The sequence below is a fragment of the Armigeres subalbatus genome, chromosome 3 (assembly GCF_024139115.2).
Source record: "Armigeres subalbatus isolate Guangzhou_Male chromosome 3, GZ_Asu_2, whole genome shotgun sequence".
Lineage (NCBI taxonomy): Eukaryota > Metazoa > Arthropoda > Insecta > Diptera > Culicidae > Armigeres > Armigeres subalbatus.
The window spans coordinates 293,863,126-293,885,731 of NC_085141.1; the positions used below are offsets into that span (position 1 = coordinate 293,863,126).

At 41.4% G+C, this 22,606-nt stretch overlaps 1 protein-coding gene across 1 annotated transcript in view; it reads left to right on the top strand.

The window, feature by feature from the left end:
* Window positions 1-22,606, top strand: part of LOC134219668 (uncharacterized) — a 112,372-nt gene that overhangs the window by 71,130 nt on the left and 18,636 nt on the right. Inside the window, 2 exon segments of the mRNA XM_062698472.1 lie at window positions 10,745-11,036; window positions 11,128-11,552. Of these exon segments, the coding sequence (XP_062554456.1) occupies window positions 10,745-11,036; window positions 11,128-11,552 (717 nt within the window).

Genomic DNA, 22,606 nt, shown 5'->3' on the forward strand with positions numbered 1-22,606 from the left:
GAAACTCCCAAGGTTTCAAAAACTTTGGTTTTAAACGAAGAAAATAATTTATGTTTAATACAGGGCTGACAATAGTCATTCTCGTCGCATGAAGAAAGCGAAAAAAAATTAGTCTTCGTCATAACGACACACGACGCAACACATATTCGTTTTCTTCGCGCCGCATGCGTACCACGACGATAGTCGCGCAGCCAAAAGTTATGACGATTTTCGTCGTCACTTCTTCACACAATTGATTGCACGTCATTATAGACGGACTGGTTAAAAACATAATAGCGTCTCAAATAAACAAATAGTAGGAACTTTGGTAACATAAATGTATCGATAACATCCATAACGCTTTCAAACGTTGCTTCAAATTCATTATTACAAAGGATTAGTAAAAATCTTCGCATGGCAGCTGCCGCTTGAAGAATAACGGTATGAAGACTTCGTTCTTCGATGTCGTCATGACGATTTGGTTACACGACGAAAGCTAACGTCGTGCGCGTCATTGACGATGTGTAGAGTAGCAATGAAGACACTGCAACTCGTCGCTACTGTGGCATTTCGTGCTATGACGATGACGATTGTCAGCCCTGGTTTGATACGTCTATTAATGACAATGGCGACCCCACCACAGGCGCTGTCAAGACGATCATTTCTGTAGATAAAATAATTTGGATCTCTTTTAATGGAGAGTCCGGGCTTTAAATAAGTTTCTGTTATAATGGCAATATGCACATTATGAACTGTTAGGAAGTTGAATAATTCATCTTCCTTACCCTTTAGAGAGCGGGCATTCCAATTCAGAACTTTCACACAATTATTTGGATCCATTGAAACGGAGTCCGATAACAATTTTTTGTGTGTACTTTATACCAACCTGAACAGCTTCAGGAATGGTATTTGCTTTGAACATTGCATCAATCATGTGATGCAATTGTTCAGTTGAAAAATCAAAATCGGAAGAAGACATGCAACATGCCCGTTATTTTCCATTGGGACATGGGTATAAACCTCATTTTGAGAAGAGAAATTTTGTCTACCAGCAGCGATGTTTGCATACGTAGGTACATTCGAAAAATTGGAATTTACTGAAGTGCTTGCTACCCGTTGACGAGCGGCAAAATTTGTTTGTGAATTGTGGTGGGTATGAATTGCTCGACCGGTAACCGGTTTCGAAATTTGTGCGTTTGAAAAATTTCTACCCGTCGAATCTGGGATCCGATTGGAATTTCCCGTCATCAATTTTGCACGGGAATTCAAAACATTTTTGCGTGAAGGGCATTCCCAGAAATTGGATTTATGATTACCCCCACAATTTGCACATTTAAATTTATTGCAATCTTCTCTCACAGGACATGCGTCCTTGACGTGAGAGGTTCCACCACAAATCATGCATTTAGCATCCATGTGACAATGTTTGGTTCCATGACCCCACTTTTGGCACTTACGGCACTGAGTGAGGTTTTGGAAATTTCCCCCAGGCCTGCGGAAATGTTCCCATGTAACACGGACATGGGACATAACACAGGCCTTTTCCAAACTTTTCATATTATTTAGTTCACTTTTGTTAAAATGAACTAAATAAAATTCTTGAGAAATGCCCCTCTGGGAAGTACGTCTTTCTTTTTCATCTTAATTACTTGGACTGGTGAAAATCCAAGTAATTGAGAAATTTCAATTTTAATTTCATCCAGTGATTATCATCACTGGGAGCTTTTCAAGACGGCTTTGAACAATCGCTCAGTTTTGTCGTCGTATGGGAAGAATTTATGGCGCTTCTCAGTTAAATACTGGAGAAGACGTTTGCGATCGTCAAAGGATCCCGGCAAAACGCGGTAGTCACCCTTCCTAGCAATCTGAAATGAAACCTTGATCCTGAAGGTTACTCAAAATCTCATTCCGGAAGCCAGAAAACTCGGCAACAGATACCTACAATTGGCGGAGTCCTTTGTTTTTCGCATGAATCGAATCACCTGGGCTAGAGGTATATTCGATTTGCTCAATTTCATCATTAATCAAATCGAACTGATTGCTCAGTTCGATTGGAGAAGAATTATTTCCGATATTAGAGTTAGAAGGAATATCTGAGTTCTCCAGCGTCCTTCTATTTTTTCCGCGCTTTGGCAGGACGGTCTTGAAACCTTGTTTCTTTGAAGGAAGTGGAGAATTCAGAGACTCCCCCTTCGTCTTGTTTTTATTAATGCTCATGGCTGAGCGTGGAGACGTGACCTTCTAAGAGGTTTTTTTCCCAGAACGGTGTCCCTGCAGGATTACCACCGCTTGTCGGAATTTTACTTCCGCAAACGGGTCCAACGTAAAACGAAGGCACGGGTCCTTGCAAAGATCGTAACGGGATCAGTGGGTACAAATAGCGCTAAGAAGCACCGTTGAAATTAAAATAGCTTCGGGTAGTATTAAAAATTTCCTTCCGCAAAGAGAGAAAGAACCGCACAGCACGAAAGCACGATGCGGTCTCATCGAGTGAATGTTATGGCTTTGCATTTGGTCGGGTTCATCTGCATAGAGGAAGGAGGGGCAATATGCCTTAGCTATAACGATTTTCATGGGTGTTTCTACCTCACGCAACAGTTAAACAATATAGCTAGCTGATGCCATATTAAAATTAGAAAAAAATCTGGTGGTGATGTTTCGTTGCCGGAAAATTCATGAGGCAAAACGCTTTTTAGCAGGCGTACGTACCATGCGTCGGCACATCAGCATTGTGGTATGGACAGTGCGTGGAGACGCAAGTACATTGTAGGATAGTTCCACTAGGGCGTTTTGCCTCGCCGAAATGTTAGATGTTTCAACAAAATGTGGAAAATTTCAGTTTTTCCTACATTCCTATCTATTATTTTGACACTTTTTTCGCCTAACCTACATAATTTGACATCTAGCTTTATTAAGGCTATCTCAAACATGGTAAATATAAGTGAATACCCGAAAGTCGTTTTGCCCCGGGGGGGCGTTTTGGGGCCACTTCCCGTACCATTGATCTTGCTCCAGTTTGCAACATTTACAATACTAGTATGCAAAGCACAACAGTCTACGAGTGATTCTATGTCACGGTATCCCAAGCAGCACAAATTGTTGCACTACTGAACATTTCACTGTGTTGCAACTATTCGGAAAAAAACAATCTTTGCGTATGTGCCATCAAATATAACTCTCTGGCAATCTAAACAGCGCAATGGGTGGAGCCTGCGGAAACATCCTTCGATTGCAGTAAAATTGCGATAATGTTGCAAAATACTACAGCGGAAAAAATAAAATAAAAATATAAAGCTGTATTCAATTTATGGATCTTTTGATTGATAGTTCTCCACTCTACCACAGCTCCATTAAACACTTCGAAGGGACTGCATGTTGAATCATCATAAAACCATACGATTATGAAGTCTTGTATAGACCTGTGCGCGCCGGCGGTGGTGGCGTGAACCGGCGTGGATGAAAAAATCGACTTCAGTGGATTAAAATTGCAATATTCTACGTTTGACGATCATCAAACAGCATATTAAAAATAGCCAATTGCCTGCGACACTAATCAATACTTGATTTCAAACTTCGTTTAAGTTAACACTATTTTGTGAATCTATGATTTTGATGGATCATATTTTAACAATAAATCCTGCTTCAATTTTCGTGACCCCTGAGCAGTGTTGAGAATTAGATTTCGGTGTCAGAGAAATAAGTTATTTCCAATTCAGGATTTTGATACACTCCAGTCGTTTTACTTCTCAATATATCTAAATTTGGGCTGCAAAATGGTGGGTTGACATCAAGGAAGGAGCGCCCAACAGAGCTCTGGTCCCCACAAGTCCCTATCTCACGCTTCCACGGGTCGTCCGATGACAAAAGACCGCCAGCTAAGGGTTGTGTACTTAGATGGTAGTGCAGCCTGGGCACTGTTGTCCTTCTGACATCAGCTAGAGTGAGAAGGTACGCCTCGAGCGTCTGTTCACCAGGAGGTGCGGCTCAAACAGCGTCTGCCTGGTACCCAGCGGCTGATTAACGAAATGCTGTATCGCGTCAGCTATACCTAAGGTGGCAGCCCCATCATCGCGATGTAGGTAACGCGACCCCGGTAAGGTAGCTTACTGAAGCCTCTCAAATACCACGAAAAATGGAGATAGAAGAAAAAGAGAACGTTATTTTGGCAACCGACCCGGCAACGAAATAAGGACTATGATTGGAAACTCGGTACCTGGAATGTCAGGACCCTAAATGAACCTGGACGAGTGAGCCTTCTGGCTCGTGAACTACAGAAGGTTGGAGTGAACGTGGCTGCTATTCAAGAAGTCCGATGGCCTAGATCCGGAGAACGTGAATTCCGAGCCGTGGACCCCACGACCAATACTGCATTCAAGTATAACATCTATCACAGCGGCGGTGAAAAAGCAGAGCATGGAGTTGGTTTCGTAGTGATGGGCAAGCAGATGAAGCGAGTGATGCGGTGGAAACCCATTAGCGAACGAATCTGTGTGTTGAGGATACGGGGCAAATTCTTCAATAACAGCCTAATCAACGTTTACGCACCGACAAACGATAAATCCGACGACGTGAAGGACACGTTTTATGAATGTCTTGATAAAGCCTATGGAGAGTGCCCAAAGCATGACGTGAAAATTGTTATCGGAGACGCTAACGCTCAGGTCGGTAGAGAGGACTTTTCCGTCCCATAATCGGTAGGGAGAGCCTTCACTCCGCTACCAATGACAACGGCCTACGGCTAGTAAATTTTGCTGCTGCCAGAGGGATGGCCATCAGTAGCACCTACTTCGCACGAAAGAACATCCGAAAGCACACCTGGAGACACCCAAATGGTGAAACTTGCAACCAGATAGACCATGTTCTGGTGGATGGGCGCCATTTCTCGGATGTTATCGATGTGCGGACATTCAGAGGTCCGAACATTGACTCTGATCACTACCTCGTTGTAAGTAAAATTCGATCACGGTTGTCAACTGTATCGAACGAAAGATCACAGCGAACGATGCGTTACAATATCCAGCGATTGTCGGCGGAAGGAGTATCGGCTGAGTACCGCCAGAAGCTCGACGAACGGATAAGTGCAATCAACGTTAGCGACAACATCAACGATCTATGGGAGTCGATCCATGGAGCGGTGAGCACAACAGCACGAGAAGTGGTAGGCACTGCACAGAGGCGACCCAGGACGGGATGGTTCGATGTGGAGTGCCAGAGAGTGACAGACGAGAAGAACGTTGCCAGAAGCTGGATGTTGGTGTCAGGTACCCGATCGAATAGAGATCGGTACAAGGAAGCAAGAGCAGCCGAAAACGAACCCACCGCAGGAAGAAAAAAGAGTACGAAGAACAAGTGATTAGTGAGGCGCAGGAAAAAATGGAGCAGAACGATATGCGGAGGTTTTATGAGTCTGTCAATGGCGTGCGGAGAAAGACAGCGCCATCTCCCGTCATGTGCAACGACCAACAAGGGAATTTGCTGACAGATAAAACTGAAGTGGCTGCCAGGTGGAAGCAACACTTCGAGACTTTGTTGAATGGAGGAAGTGACGGTGCATCGGTGAACAGAATAAATATTAGCGACGATGGACAAGCTGTGGAGTCACCTACACTAGATGAGGTTAAAAAGCTGTCAAAGAGCTGAAAAACAATAAGGCTGCGGGAAGGATCAGCCCCGGCTGAACTTCTCAAACATGGCAGTGAGCAGCTTTATGAAGTTCTGCACCATATTATGTCGAAAATATGGGAAGACGAGGAAATGCCTGCTAGCTGGTTGGACGGCCTCATTTGCCCTCTGTTTAAGAAAGGGCACAGACTGGAGTGTGCCAATTACCGAGGAATAACCCTCCTTAATTCGGCGTACAAAATTATGCCGTCCCGTATTCTGTTCAACAGATTGAGACCGCTTGAAGAGTCCTTCGTCGGCGAATACCAAGCAGGTTTTCGTGAGGGCCGATCAACGACGGATCAAATGTTTACCCTGAGACAAATCCTTGATAAATTCCGGGAGTACAACTTGCAGACACATCATCTGTTTATTGATTTCAAGGCGGCGTACGATTCAGTGAAACGGAATGAATTATGGCAAATTATGCTTGAACATGGTTTTCCGGCGAAACTGATACGGCTGATTCGTATAACGTTGGACGGATCGAAATCAAGTGTAAGGGTTGCGGATGAAATATCGACGTCATTTGTTACCTTAGATGGATTAAAGCAGGGTGATGCACTCTCGAACCTACTGTTCAATATAGCGCTCGAGGGAGCGATTAGGAGAGCTGGTGTGCAAAGAAGCGGTACCATTATCACAAAATCGCATATGCTCCTGGGATTTGCGGACGATATCGATATTATCGGAATTGATCGCCGCGCCGTGGAAGAGGCTTTGCGCCTTTTAAGAGGGAGACAGCGAGGATTGGACTCACGATCAATACCAGCAAAACGAAGTACATGGTCGCTGGCAATCAACGTGGGTTCATTAGTGGTGGTGGTAGCGAAATAGTGCTGGATGGTGAAAAATTTGAAGTGGTAGAAGAATTTGTGTATCTTGGAACATTAGTGACGTGCGATAATGATGTTACCCGCGAGGTGAAAAGGCGTATTGCAGCTGCAAATAGGGCTTATTACGGACTTCGTAACCAGCTTAAGTCCCGTAGTCTGCAAACGAAAACAAAACTCGCGCTGTATACTACTCTGATTCTTCCGGTGGCTTTATACGGCCATGAGACATGGACGATAAAGGAGGCTGATCGGAGAGCTCTCGGAGTGTTTGAGTTGAGCGTCGCATGAATCACGAATTGTAACAGGTGTATAAAGGGCTGGATATTATTAAGCTTATGCAACACGGCAGACTACGGTGGGCTGGTCACGTTGTTCGTATGCCGGAAGAACGACAAACGAAGAAAATATTTAGTAGAGAACCCGGAAGAGGCCGCAGGCTTCGTGGAAGGCCGCGTACACGATGACTTTTGCAGTTGAAGAGGACCTGAGGGCGCTCAATGTTCAGGGCGAATGGAAGCGATTGGCCCAGGATCGAGTCCAGTGGAGAAGGATACTCCATTCGGCGTAGGTTCATCGAAGAGCTGTAGCCCATCAAGTAAAACAAGTAATATCTAAATTTCAGGAAAATTCGATCTACTATTCTTTGAGTTACATATACAATTTCGCAATGTTTCAGTGGCTGCGTATTTTTAAGATCACTCCTGACGGAATCCAAGTTCAAAAGTGCTCGCGTTTTCGGGGGCACACCACATCCCGGGCAGAAGCTATGAACAGAATAACAAAACATGATATGGACTTGATTGATATAAGAGATAAAAGAACAGGCCACAATATCAAAATTTTGCACCGAAATATCATTTAAATATCAAGATATGCTATGGATAAGAACAAACTAATGGCACTTGATATCGATCACTTATTACAAATAACATATCTTGATATCCTCATGATATTTTAGTGCAAAATATTGATATTGTCGCCTGATCTTTTATCTCTTATATCAATCATGTCCATATCTCATTTTGCTATCTTATCAACAATTGATATTATTGAGCTATTTTCCTCTACTCGGGATACGGAAGCAACGCACAACTGACATTTTTATTATTTCAAGCATGCTGCGACGCAGCAAAGCTAAATCAACAAAAATGACAGTTGTGCGCCGCCTCTGAAGCGAGTGATGTGTCCCCGAAAACGCGAGCACTTCGGAACTTGGATTCCGTCAGGAGTGACCTTAACCTGCTGTGACCCATGGATTCTGGAAGAACATACACAATGGAATCCACTAATGACAGCCACAATGGACAGTTTATTCCGCACTTCGAGTTCTTGTATGCACAAATCTCAATAGATGATCAACATAACTGAAAAGGAATACTAGATAAGTAAGACTGGGGCACGATGACCAACCAAATTTAATGTTTTTCCTGAAATTTGGTCAAATATGCCGAAAAAGTTCTTGGTGGAGCTCCTGAAGGAATTTTTGGAGGAAACCAGGAGAAACCCTTTCATTAGGAATTCCTTCGAAACATCCTATGAGAATTTCTGCAGAAATTCATATATGTATTCTTCCTAAAATCCATTCAAGTTCACTTTGGGAAATTCCCTTGGAAGTTCCTTTAGTAAAACAATACAATATTCATGCATGCAATTCATTCGGAAATTTATTAAAGAATGAACTAGTTTCCGATGAAATTCCTAAAAGAATTTTCTTAGGATTTTCCGGGGGAATTCCTGAAGTGATGTCAAAAAGAGTTTATGAACGCATTTCCGGCAAAATTTTTGGAGTAATTTCCGGAAATATTTTAAGAATTCCCGAAGAAAAATTAGTGGGAACCTTTTAAGAAAAATTCGAAGAAATCTGCACAGACATTTTCAAAGGAATTCCTATCAGAATTTCCGAATGCATCACAAAAGCAATTTTAGAAGGAATTTTCAAATGAATTTCCGGATAATTTTCTAAAGGAGTTTTAAATTAATTTCAGAGGACATCCCGAAAAAAATCAAAAGAAATGTTGTAAAGGAATTCCTGAGGGAAATGTCCAAGAATATCTTCCTAAAGTTACCTATACCTATACCTCCGTGTTATCCGGAGCAAAACAGAATGTAATTTTCTATTCCAGGTCACCCATTCTTGGGCCGCCATTCGCCAATCTCCCTGCACGCTGGAGACACATTACCCCGGAGCCGAGGTCCTCTTCCAGGTTCTCTGACGAACATGACTTTTGTAGGTCTTTCTTCCGGCATACGCACTAGATGTCCAGCCCACTGTAATCTGTCGTATTTTATCATTCTGTCTATGTCTGCATTCTGACATTCTGCATTCTGACATTCTGCATTCAGACATAGTAATTAATGTCCACTCCTGGTGGCTTAATACCCGGCATATAGGCAATTAACTTTGAATGTACTGAACTCGAGTGGCGATCTCTCTTCGCTTGTGTGGTCGGGTCGGGATCTGACGACCAAACTGGCACAACCTCACACAACCCTACTTCATTAAGCGCCGTTGCTGATGAAGCAAGTGTGTAGGAGCCGAACAATACTAAATACTCATCCTACTTGGTTGGCATGTGTACAAAAATACATATGAGAGAGTTAGTTCTGAAAATGTATTGCGAGAGATTTGCTGGTACCTGGTGCTGGGAATTTGGTTTCATCAGTACCCGCTAAGCTGCGGTGGACGACGGAGGTCCTTCGTAGCTTGGTAGGGAAAGCACCTGTCATGCGAACTGGGGTCGTGGGATCAAAGTCCACCGAAGGGGCGGTTACCCTCCAATACCTTTTCCAAACTAAATCTATCACATGTTGTACATATGCATAATCAAGTTTCAGACATAGTAATTAATCTCCACTCCGCCCAAGTAACATTTCAAGTTTTATTCAGCTCTAAGAATGGTTTTCAAGATCAATTCATAAGATCTAACAATAAAATCGAATAATACACGGCAACCTTATGATGACCACTATAAGACTAAGATATTGCCAAGTGGCCCTCTCCAGATAACCACTATAAGCCTATTATAAGAGCATTTAGAAACAAACCCTTTTCAAACCACTCGCAAAAAAGGGAATTTGGCTGCGGCAGCTGTCAAAATGTTGCTTTGAAAAAAGAGAAACAAAACTTTGTAGAAAAATAATAACAAAATGGATTGCCGATGAAAATTATGATGATGACAACAAATTATATTTTTTCAGGTTGTTTTTTCGATTCAGTACCATTAAAAAGGAGTGCGCGTCTGATTTTATGGGCAAAGCTGGTGAAAAAATAAGGTTGAACACCACGCGCCGACAATATAACGCAGTTCAGGGAAACAAATAGAAAATATTTTTTACCGCAACATCTAGGATGTCCACCAAATCGATAAGTACTTTTGCTCAAATTATTAACAAATAAAATTATTTATCAGAAAAAGTATGGAAAGTGGTGAAAATGTCGTAAAATCATGAATTTCAGTGATATATTTCACTGACTGCGAAATGCTTTTCCATTTTCAATATGGCCATCATGGAATTTGATCAGAAAAATTTTGTAAAAATAAACACCCTCATAAACTCTTCGCAATACAAACATTCTTATGGAGGTAATGAATTTGACCACATTATGACCAAAAATTGGAGCTTTATTCGAGCGTTGAAAATTGGATTTATTACGCTCTTCATCACAATCATAGATCTGTTCAAATGGTCAATAGGCATTTGACGTTTGAAGCTTTTTTCAACAGATTTATGAGAGGTTTATTGATAGCAATAAGAGCGCCAATAAAACTGAGCAATTAGCTTGGTGATTGCTCTCATAAGTCCGCAATAAGAATTAGATAAATCCAAGAAGCATGGAAATTGTTACTTGGGCGGGTGGCTTAATACCCGGCATATGGGCAATTCACTTTGAATGTACTGAACTGAAAGTATTCAATAACAGGACGATGAACTGTATTTGTCCTATTTGATCGCCGGTTTGCTATTTTGAATTAAATTCGGTTAACATTTTTGTTATGTTGACTGGTAATTGAACCAAAATGATAACAATTCTAGTTATCAATATAACTGAATAATAAGGGAAAATATATAAAGCTCTTTTAGTGGAATGTATACAACCGTCTAAGACGAATTAAGTACTCTCCATTAAATCCACCAATTATTTTCGATATCTTTACAGATACGTATTTCGACCACAACTGTGTGGTCGTCTTCCGTGTCTCGTACTTGACTCGACTTGAAGAAAACAATCGCAACTTACACTATTTATACACTATTTATATTTACAGATCATCGAAGGATTCGTCGTGAACCGTTCGACACAGCAGTTTACCGAGGAACAACTAGCCCACCTCAACAAGGGACTGGGGTATGCGATCACACAGGAATCAGACGTGGAACAGATCATCGTGGACATGGAGACAGCGATTTCCCGAAATATCGAGCAACAGGATCAAAATACAGCGAGGAACATCGTGGCAGACGCCATCAAAGAAGGACGGCACGGGACAATGAACCATAACGAAAGGAGGATTCTAAAGAAGCTTAAGGAAAAACCAGTATACTACCCGAGCAGCACAAGTCAGAGAAAAATGGTTGCAGTAACTTGATTGTGACTGAATCCGGTCACATATGAGTTGCAGTAACCTATGTGGAATATGTGTGCTACTAGGGTACGTAAAAGCCGATAAGGGCAACGCAGTAGTGGTGATGGATAAAGAGGACTACGACGAACAGATGACGACTAAAATCAACGGAGGACCTTATAGACATTTGAGAGTGGATCCGCTACCAGGATTAATAAGACTCACGGAGAAAACAATAAAGGAGTGTGAGGCAATCATCGGAGAAGCTCGAGTGAAGACAGTAAACCCGGTTCTACCTAAGATTAAAGGACTACCAAAAATCAATAAACCTGGCAAGGAGATGCGAGAGATAGTTTCATCAGTAGGTTCCCCTACCCAAAACATAGCCAAATGGTTGGTAAAGGAGTTCCAAAGTATGCCGAAACCATTCCCCAGCAGGTCAGTCATCAACACCCAGGGGTTCGCCCAGAAGCTGTTGGAATCAGGACACATCGATGAAGAGGACGTAATGGTATCATTCGACGTAGCGTCATTGTTCCCTAGCGTTCCAGTGAAAGAAGCTCTGAATCTTCTAGAGGATTGGCTGCTAACACAAAGGACGGAAACAACATGGCGAGGAAAGGTGAAGATGTACCTAAATCTGGCAAGACTATGCATGACGGAGAACTACTTCACATTTCGTGGCAACTACTACAAACGGACGAAAGGAGCACCGATGGGAAATCAGCTATCACCGTTTTTTAAAGGAACTGTTCATGGCGAATCTGGAGAACAACCTACAAGAACAAGGAATACTACCAGAGAAGTGGTGGAGATACGTCGACGACATTTTCAGCATCATCAACCGAAAGGATCTACCCAGGATTTTGGAAGCGATAAACAACGTGCATAAGGACATCAAATTTACCTTCGAAGAGGAAAAAGAAGATAAACTACCTTTCTTGGTTCTACTAGTCATCAGGGAAGCAAATACATCATTGAGCCTCGAAATCTACAGGAAGCCCACGAACACCATGAGAGTCATCCCATATACATCGAACCATTCGTACCAACATAAAATGGCAGCATTTCATCACATGATCCACAGGATGCAGACGATACCCCTGAGCGAAGAAGAAAAAACGAAGGAACTACAATACATCTTGGAAACAGCGAAGATCAACGGATTTTTTTTTCCTTTTTGGGTACATTTTCCACTGCGACCAGTTGGTTGATCTATTGTGGCAGGCCCCGTTTTAATGTTTGTGCCTTGTCAGTGTGTCATATCACTATGAATTTGAGTGACTTCCACTTGCTGAATGTAGGCAGATCAACGGATACCAGGAGAGGACTATACGAGCGATCATCAACAAGAAGGAAAGGACCCTACCACGAATTGGACATACAACGCTGACACCGATCGATGCGCCGCTGAAAAGAGTTTCGGTCCCATATGATAAACAAATCACCAACCAGCTACGCCCCGACTAAGGAAATTCGGCATCGATCTAGTATTCTCCAGTAGAAGCAACCAACTCAAGTCTCTATTGGGTTCAACGAAGGATAAAGTAGAAATGTTGAATAAGGCAGGTGTTTATAAAATAAGTTGTTCCCAATGTGAAAAAATCTATGTAGGCCAAACAAAAAGATCATTAGATATAAGGTTCAAGGAACATATGGCGGAAGTGAGTAAGGCGAAAAGAGAAAATGATAAGGGATTACATTATGAATTTAGATCTAAGGTAGCAGAGCATGTGTATAAGGAAAATCACCCAATTACGGCATCAAATATTAAAATCTTAAGAAATGTCTATTCCCCATGGAAACTCGATGTTTGGAAATCTACCGACAGGTACAAACAGCGTTGTTGAATAAGGATCAGGGAAACGGCAGCTCTTGGCTCTTCAAGTTTCTACCTAAGCAATAAAGTAATTAACTGTATAGGTAAATAAAGTAGGCAAATAAGATTAGATTAGGTACCTAGCGTAGTATAAATAGTGTAAGTTGCGATTGTTTTCTTCAAGTCGAGTCAAGTACGAGATACTGAAGACGACCACAGTTGTGGTCAAAATACGTATCTGCAAAGATATCGAAAATAATTGGTGGAATTAAATGGAGAGCACTTAATTCGTCTTAGACGGTTGGATAATAAAGTTTGTTATTCTGCTTTGCACTCTGTCCAGCCGACATTTATTTACATATAATGGTCATGGCATCATGAATTGATTATAAATAGTTTTTTTTTGGAAAAGATGTTTAATTTTGATACACATAGTTAAGTTTGTCATCTTAGGGTGTTTTTAAGAGATATTGCGAAAAAAGATTCGGCTGCCGGTGGGACTTGAACCCACACTATTCCATTTAGTACACGGACGTATTACCAATTATACAACAGCTGCCCTTGCGAGAAGTTGTTCCATAACCAGCTAATAACGATGGGATATCAGTCAATTCCCCGTATCTATCGAATCTGCTTTGGCAACATTTCACACCCTGTTCTACCCAACTATGTGTATCAGAATTGAACAACAGTCGGTTGCGTTTGAATCACAAACATGTGCTTCTATTTGTCGTATTGAGGCGGGTTTGCTTCTGCAACGACAATAGAGGCTCGCTTGCCACCGAGCGTCCGACCAGCAGCGGTGTGATACTGCAGGGTATCATCGTTTTTTCTGATTTGATTGCATTTTGATTTTTCAGCTTTTTGAATTATACGAATCGGTTGCGTTTTACACAAACATGTACCATTGAGGCGGGTTTGTTTAAACGACAATAGAGGCTCGCTTTGCCACCTCTATTGTCGTTGCAGAAGCAAACCCTCAATACGACAAATAGAAGCACATGTTTGTGATTCAAACGCAATTGACTGTTGTTCAATTCTGATACACATAGTTGGGTAGAGAGAACAGGGTGTGAAATGTTGCCAAAGCAGATTCGATAGATACGGGGAATTGACTTATATCCCATCGTTATTAGCTGGTTATGGAACAACTTCTCGCAAGGGCAGCTGTTGTATAGTGGGTAATACGTCCGTGTACTTAATGGAATAGTGTGAGTTCAAGTCCCACCGGCAGCCGAATCTTTTTTTCGCAATATCTCATAAAAACACCCTAAAATGGCAAACTTAACTATGTGTATCAAAATTAAACATCTTTTCCAAAAAAAGAGAAAATCTGACTTCCCTCACAAGTCATCAATCAAGAAAAATTATAAATAGTCTTAAGTAAATTCAAGATTGTAGAAAGCGTAGAGCTCTTCTCTTCTGCTTCTCAAGAAAGCGTAATTGGACAAGTGCCAAGAGACGACGCCGTACAATCACTCGATTCGAGTTCGAATCTCAATGAATGCCAATATTTTTTCCAATGCGTAATGAAGTCGGCAAAGAAGATTTAACTATTTTGGTCGATAAAACAGTGATGGCTGATAACTTAGTAAGTTTGAGTAAATAGCATGTATAACAAAATGTGTTATTAACTTGGTATCAGTGATAACTTAATTTGTTTTCATTTTAATATTTCACGCACAAAATTCTGGCATCATTTTTGTTATATTGGCTGTTAATTCATCCAAAATGATAACAAGTTCAGTTATCAAAATGTCCGATAACCGGATAATAGAATTTGTTATTAATTAGTTATTTATCTTTGCTCGGGTAGCTTCCTATAGTTACCAAAGAATTAACTGGATGAATTTTCAAAGGATTACCCGGAGAAATTCTGTAGAAAATGCTTGAGTCAAAAAAAAAAGAGAATTCCAATGAGATTTTAAGGAAAAAATGTCAAGAAACTTGCTAAGTAATCCTTAGATGAATTTCTAAAAAAATCCGAAGGGATTCCTAAAAGAATCTTCTGAAAGAATTCGTAAATAAGTTTCCAGAGAAATTCCTAAGCAAATTTCCAAAGCAAAGAAATTTCAGAAGTTACCGGGGGCATCGAAATCCGTACACTTAAGCACCTTAGTATATGAAAAAGTCAATGGAAAATAGGAATCGAATGTAAATAAAACGTTTGTCATTGACACAGACGCATGAAGGCTTCTATTTTTGAAGTGTTTCACATTTACTCATTAAAAACTACGAAAAACATGATAAAATAATGAATTAAATCAATTACTCCTGACTCTAAATCCGTCCATCCGTTCGAATCAAAGGATCAAAATCCGAACAGCTATTTGTTAACTAAATATTAAAATTGAAACAGTCTGATTGACTAAACTACCATTGTAAATAGATCAATACGCACCTTGAGAAGCGATCCCTTCGATTTTTATTCCGCTTATCTTATGTAATGATTTGCAATTAGCAATTACACAGTTACTTTTGGTGCAATGGTGCAATGCTCTACTCGAAAACAAAATGGCGGCACAAACTCCGCGTTTGGTGGGTGGAGATTTGTTTTTGATTTTTGATGTTTTAATTTCAAAGCCTTCTTTCCAATTTTATGCCTTAAAAGCTTACTGTCAAGTATCTGAACAGGATAAGATTAAATATTCCTACATTAATGACCTTTAATCTCCTTCAACTTATTGATATCTCATGAGGTGGATGCATTTCGGTGCTGTACGGATTTCGGTACTGCACGGTATCCGTAGATGAATTTCTGGATGAGTTTTTAGAGGATTTTATGAGAACCTCTGGAACAATTTCCGAAGGAACTCTTAACGCATTTAACGTAGATATTTCAAAAGGAATTTGTGAAGGATTTTCGGATATACGAATTTTTGAACGAATTCTTGACGGAATGTCCAAAGGAATTTTCTGAGCAATCTAAGACTGTCGGAAGCTTCTTCAGGACTTACTTTGAAAAATTATTCAGGAATTTCTGCGGATATTCCTTCAGGAGCTTGTTCAGAAATGTTTGAGGAAATTTCGTTCTAGAACTTTGCAAGGTACTCCAAAAGAGTTCTAAGAAGAATTTCTAAAGGAATTTTGGGAAGAATACTTTAATGATATTCCCAAGATTTTCATAACAAATTTCTGAAGGAATGTGTGGAGGAAATTCCGAAAAAATCCTGAGACTTTCTGGAATTCGTTTCCGGACGAGTTTTTGTAGAAGTCCTTGAGACAATTTCCGAGAGAATTTCTGGACGAATATCCAAAGGAATATTCGGAGGAAATAAAAAATCAATTGCTGGGAACAATTCCAAAAGAATTCCTGGTATTCAGAAATACTATGCTATTCTATCAGGATTTTCTTCATAAATTCCTTTGAGAATTCCTCCGGACACTCCTTTAAAAATTCCTTCAGAAAGTTCTTCATGGATTTCTTTGGAAATTGCTTTAAGGGGCCATCCACAATGTACGCCACGTATCTAAAGGCTACCTTACACCTCTGGAAAATTTTTCGCCGGATGCAAAAATACATGGGGAAAAATTCTGCGGACCAAATTCCCGAGGTGTGAGGCTACCTTAAGGGGAGGGGGGTTAAAAGCAGCGTGACTAGCCATACAAAAATTTTAGAGGTTTGTTACAAAAAGTGTGATGAAGGGTGACGCACTTTATGGATCTTTCCTAGGCATTCTTTTGGAAAGTCTTTTAAAAATACCTTCAAAAGCTTCTTGCAGCTCCAATGGGAATTATTTTCAAAAATCCATTCAGACTCTCTTTTATAAATGCCTTCTAAAATTCATTTGGAAATTCCTGCACAAAACCCTCCAGGAATTTCTTCAAAAGATCCATCCAAAAATGCATTTGAGAACTCCTCAAGACTCCTCCTTCATTCCACGTCGAGCAACCGTGCGAGACGGTCGTTTTCTCCACGGACAGTCGGTTTTTCCTCGGGTTTTCCTGGACAGTCAGGTTTTTGCTGTAGGTTTTTTCAACCGAATAATCGAAGTGGTATTTCAGTGGAAGTTCAGTAAGTTCCACGTGGTGAGCGGCGATCGTCCAGTGCAAAGCGAACGTTTGTTTGTTTGAACCATCATCTCCGATCGAGCGTCCCAACCAACACAGTCGTCGGCGTCTCGCCTCCCCGCGGCGTCCAACAGTCCAGCTGCAGTGCTGGGCGAGTGACCGTCCGTCCAGTCCAGTGCGAGCCGCAACAACCGGTGTTGGTGTGGTGGTGAGATAAGTATAGAAAGTTTCTTTTGTCGTTTTCTCCTCCCCTCAATCTTGTCGATTAGTTAAACCAGTTATTTTATTCTCTCGTCTTTCCCCTGTGTTTCAAATCATTATTTTTGTGTTAGTTTTTTCTCTAATTTTCTAATAGTAATAAGCGTCAATTTTAATAGTGTGTGCCTCGCTCCCGCGGGTCACTTCGTGTCCGCAATGAGCGATGGCGAGGATGGCGGGGGTAAATTGTACTCCCAGTCTGATACTATGTTGCATTCTGGTCTCCCGGAAAAAAAGAGAGTAGACACTAGTAGCGCTGTTTCCTCTACGATTCCCCGCCACAAGGCCTACCCTCCTAACTCTAGTGGGCCATACGTTGTTTTTTCCGATCCAAAGGCAAACGATTGAATATCAGTCAGATCAGTAAAGATCTGGAAAAGCGATTCTCGTCAGTCACAACCATTGACATGGTTGGGCCTAGTAAGCTGCGCGTCACTTGTTCTGATCGCAAACAGGCCAACGAGATTGCCACCTTTGAGCTCTTCACTCTAGAATATAAGGTTTATCTTCCATCAGCATCATTGACTTGCGATGATTTGAAACAGGGTTGCGGCCGTTTCAAAAATGCTTCTCTGCCTCCTGTTAAGATACTGGACTGCAAACAAATGTATTCAGTGTCGCAGGAGGGGGAGAATCGACTTCCTTCACCTTCAGACTCCTTCTGTGTGACCTTCTCCGGGTCCGCACTGCCTGATTATGTGGTGATTGGAAAACTTCGTCTACCTGTTCGGCTGTATGTACCGAAGGTGATGAATTGTGTTAATTGCAAGCAGCTGGGCCACACCGCTCAGTACTGCTGCAATAAACCTCGCTGTGCATCGTGCGGAGAGAAGCATGTGGATGGCGCGTGCAAGACGGCGCCGAAATGTGTTTATTGCAACGAAGGCCCTCCGCATGCTCTCGAAGCTTGCCCGACGTACATACAGCGGCGAATTCACCAGAAACGGTCTCTTCAGCAGCTGTCCCGACGAAGCTACGCCGAGATGCTGAGGAAGGCCGTTTCACCGGTTGTTTCTGACACCATCTACTCGTCCCTTCCTCTGGACGATCAAGGCAGCTCTGACTCTGAAGTTGGAAATGGGGTTCCCTTTGTTTTCAAAGGCTCAACGAGAAAAAGAGTAAAACAGAGCCAGCGACCCTCGAAAAAGCCTAGAAAACAGCCTCAAAGTGAGTCCCATTCTAACATGGTCAAATCGCAAGCGACAGGAAGTGCTCAGAAACGTTTAACTTTTGTGGGTTCACATCAGGATGAACGAGAGTTTCCTCCGCTTCCGGGAACATCAAAAATCCCTGATGTCCCAAGTTTTCCGTGAAGAACATGGTCAAAGCCGTTCTTCCTATTCTGACTCCTCTCCTGAAGCAGCTGGCTTCAAAAATGCCCCTTTTCGAGTCATTCGTATCCTTCGATGGCTAATTTAGTCAATAAGGGTAACATGATTTCGATTCTACAGTGGAACTGCAGAAGTATAATTCCAAAATTAGATATTTTCAAATTTTTAGTTAACAAATTACAATGCGACGTTTTCGCTTTGTGTGAAACTTGGCTAACACCCGATGTGAACCTTCATTTTCCTGATTTCAACATAATCCGCCACGATCGGGCAAATAGATATGGAGGGGTGTTGTTAGGGATCAGAAAACAACACTCGTTCTATAGAATCGATCTTGCTCCGATGTCAGGCACCGAAGCTGTCGCATGTCAGGTGATTATTCGAGGAAAAGACCTCAGTATCGCCTCGATATATCTTCCTCCAAACACCGCGATATCTCGTAGAGATCTTTCGCACATCTGCTCGGTTATGCCCGAGCCACGGTTGCTTTTGGGAGATTTTAACTCCCATGGAACAGGCTGGGGGGAACTGTACGACGACAACCGTTCAACGATGATATACGACCTCTGCGACGACTTTAATATGTCAATTTTGAATACAGGAGAAGTTACACGAGTGGCTCCTCCAGCAAGAGATAGTCGTCTAGATCTTTCCATTTGTTCGAGCTCATTATCGTTGGACTGTACTTGGAAGGTGGTCCAATATCCCAATATCCAATATCGAAGTCTCGATTTCCAATGGACGTAATCAATCTGTTTCTACTGACCTCTCATATGACCTCACGAAGCACATCGATTGGGGAAAATATGCTGAGGCCATCATTGATGGCGTACAGTCGATAGATTCACTTCCCCCGCGACAAGAGTACGAGTTTTTATCCCAGTTGATCCTTGACAGTGCTCTTCAGGCACAACGCCGGCCGGTGTCAGGGGCTTCGGTTCGTAAAAAACCACATAGTCCGTGGTGGGATGTCGAGTGTACACAACTTTATCGCGAGAAATCCGGCGCGTTTAAAGAATTTCGGAAACACGGTTCGATCGTACTTCACAAACGATATATCGCGCACGAGATCCAGTTCAAGAAGCTGGCCAAAGTGAAGAAACGCGGATATTGGCGCACTTTTGTTGAAGGTTTATCGCGCGAGACCTCAATGAAAACTCTTTGGACGGTCGGGAGAAGAATGCGCAACGCTTCGTCCGTAAACGAAGATCGTGAAAGCTCGTCGCGGTGGATACTCGACTTCGCAAAGAAAGTTTGTCCGGATTCGGTGCCGGTGAAGCAACGGTCACGTGATACTTTTGCTAGCAGGGATGATATGGATCGCCCCTTTTCGATGATTGAGTTCTCACTCGCTCTCCTTTCATGTAACAATTCCGCTCCTGGAATGGATAGAATCAAGTTCAATTTACTCAAAAACCTCCCAGACGTCGCGAAGAGGCGCTTATTGAGCTTGTTCAATCAGTTACTGGAGTGCAACATTGTTCCGGATGATTGGAGGGAAGTGAGGGTGATAGCCATCCAAAAGCCCGGAAAACCCGCGTCGGATTGTAACTCGTATCGCCCCATCGCGATGCTGTCCTGTCTTCGGAAGCTGTTGGAAAAGATGATTCTCTTCCGGCTAGACAAATGGGTTGAATCGAATAGTTTGTTGTCAGATACACAATTTGGTTTCCGCAGGGGCAAGGGAACGAACGACTGTCTTGCGTTGCTTTCTTCAGAAATTCAGATAACTTTCGCTAAAAAAGAGCAAATGGGCTCCGTTTTTTTGGACATTAAGGGGGCTTTTGATTCAGTTTGCGTCGATGTCTTATCCGACAAACTCCACTCGTGTGGACTTTCACCAATTTTAAACAACTATTTGTACAATTTGTTGTCAGAGAAGCGTACGGACGAACTTCACGAATAAGCTACATGGGTCTCCCCCAGGGCTCATGTTTGAGCCCCCTTCTTTACAATTTTTACGTCAGAGACATTGATGAATGTCTCATGCCGAATTGTTCGTTAAGACAGCTTGCGGATGACTGCGTTGTATCCGTTTCGGGGCCAACCAGAAAAATCTTAAGTATCACCAAAGATGGCAAGAAGCAACAAGATACCCGACTTCTATGATTTTACGGAGACACGATAAGCGCCGCAAGTGAACAAAAACCGAACTAGTACACTGTTAATTTTAATCGATCATCTTTTGAAGAAATGTCAATAAAATAAAACAATAACAGCTGAGCCATTGCACCATGCAAACAACTCATACAAGGCGATGGTCAAAAACAGTTTCTTTAAAAGTGAATTGGCAAGCTGTTTACCAATCTTATTTTCATTGAATGAAGTGCGTATATTAAATTATGTTTAAGGATGTGAGACCCTGGACCGAGTTTTGTCAAAACCGGTTATCAATAGGAGCAGTCAAATCTGTTCGAAGCATTTCGCCAACTCTGTTTATACAAATTACAGAAATAAATATCAAGGGTACGATTATAAGCTATTAAATCTATTTTTGTTTAAGGCATTCCACAGCTCCATCGCTTTTCCCAGCTAATCCTGCAGCAGTAATATCAACTCCGATGGAAATATATGTTTCATCGAACGAAGAAGCAACTCCAATGGATTTAGGCCACGAATATGAGGATAACGAAATTGATGTTGCTGGAGAAGCTGAATTGGGACATATTGACATCGATCAGGAAACACACCTAAAGGCCACCTTACACCTCGGGTATTTGGTCCGCGGATTTTTTCCCCATGTATTTTTACCAGAGCGTTAAATAATAAAGCTTCCAATGAATGATTGAATTTGTTATGATTAAATCATTCAACTCTATGATTAAAGATTATGATTAATGATTTATTCATTTTTGACAATGATTAATGATTATGATTAACGACCCAATCAATTTTTGACAATGATTAACGATTATGATTAAAGAATGAAACGTTTGGAGTATGATTAACGATTACCGATCGTGATTAAATGCTGACACATTATGTGTATGATTAGTGATTAACGATCGATGTGGTTAATGATTATGAATAATCAAATTGAATGATTTGCATAATGATCAATAATCAACTAACCTTTTTACCAACTTGAGTCATTAAAGGTGTTGCGGGAGGCATTATCAAGCGCGTAAAACCCGATGCTTACAGCAGAAAAAGACATTTCGTTTGTCTTTCGTTAGCTAAAAAGCTACATATATTGATTATTATATACAGTTTAATACAAATTAAAATTACTCACAATTTCGGTGTCGGATTTCCTTGCTCAAAATACCTCCACACTGTTCGTGCTATTAACTAGGGGTGCTCAAGTAATGATTTAAATTTAGTCAAACTAAATACATTGTGAAATGTAACAAAAGGTATAAAAAAAAAGATTATGATTAAAGATTAATGAATAAAAGCGATGTATGCAATGATTAAAATTGATGATTAGCTTAGCTTAGCTTAGCTTAGACTGACTGTACATATCAATGGTTGCTACTCCGTGATTGATCAGAACTGGTGCAAATTGCACTATGATCCAAGTGAATAGTGGTTGGGATTTACCAACTATTCTCGAAGTGCACGTTTCAGCAGCTCGCAAATGTTGATCAATAACGGCGCCGGCCAAGTCCTTACAGTCAGTTGGGAAAGGGAGGGAATGTGAGTGTGTAGTAATTGTTGCTACTAGAGACCGAGAATACCTCTGCATCTCCACATTTACCACGGGAAGGAAGTAGTGTTAGTTGGGTGGGGTAATCAGTAACATAGATCGGGATTCACCATGGAAAGTGATGTGACCTATGAAACTTCTACACAGCAGTATTAGCATTTCCTTAATTTGTTCAATTGTTCATTCTTCGCGAGAATAAACAATCAATCGCTCAAAGTGAGCGATTGTTCATTTGAATTTCGGATTAGGCGCCCGCGTTATCATTTCAGTATCGTAAGAAAAGTAAAAAAGAAATGGAATTAAAATTGAAAATAATTGATAGTAATCGGAAAGCTAATGTTATTCAGCAACCCTTATTTTATCTCTATTTGACGTTATGTAAGAATGTAAATTTACGTTCATTTTACATGTCGTTTATTTTGCATTACTTTCGCGCGCGTGTGTGTGTGTCACTTGCCTTGACCAGTATACCGTAATCAGGATCTCACTGGTTTTAA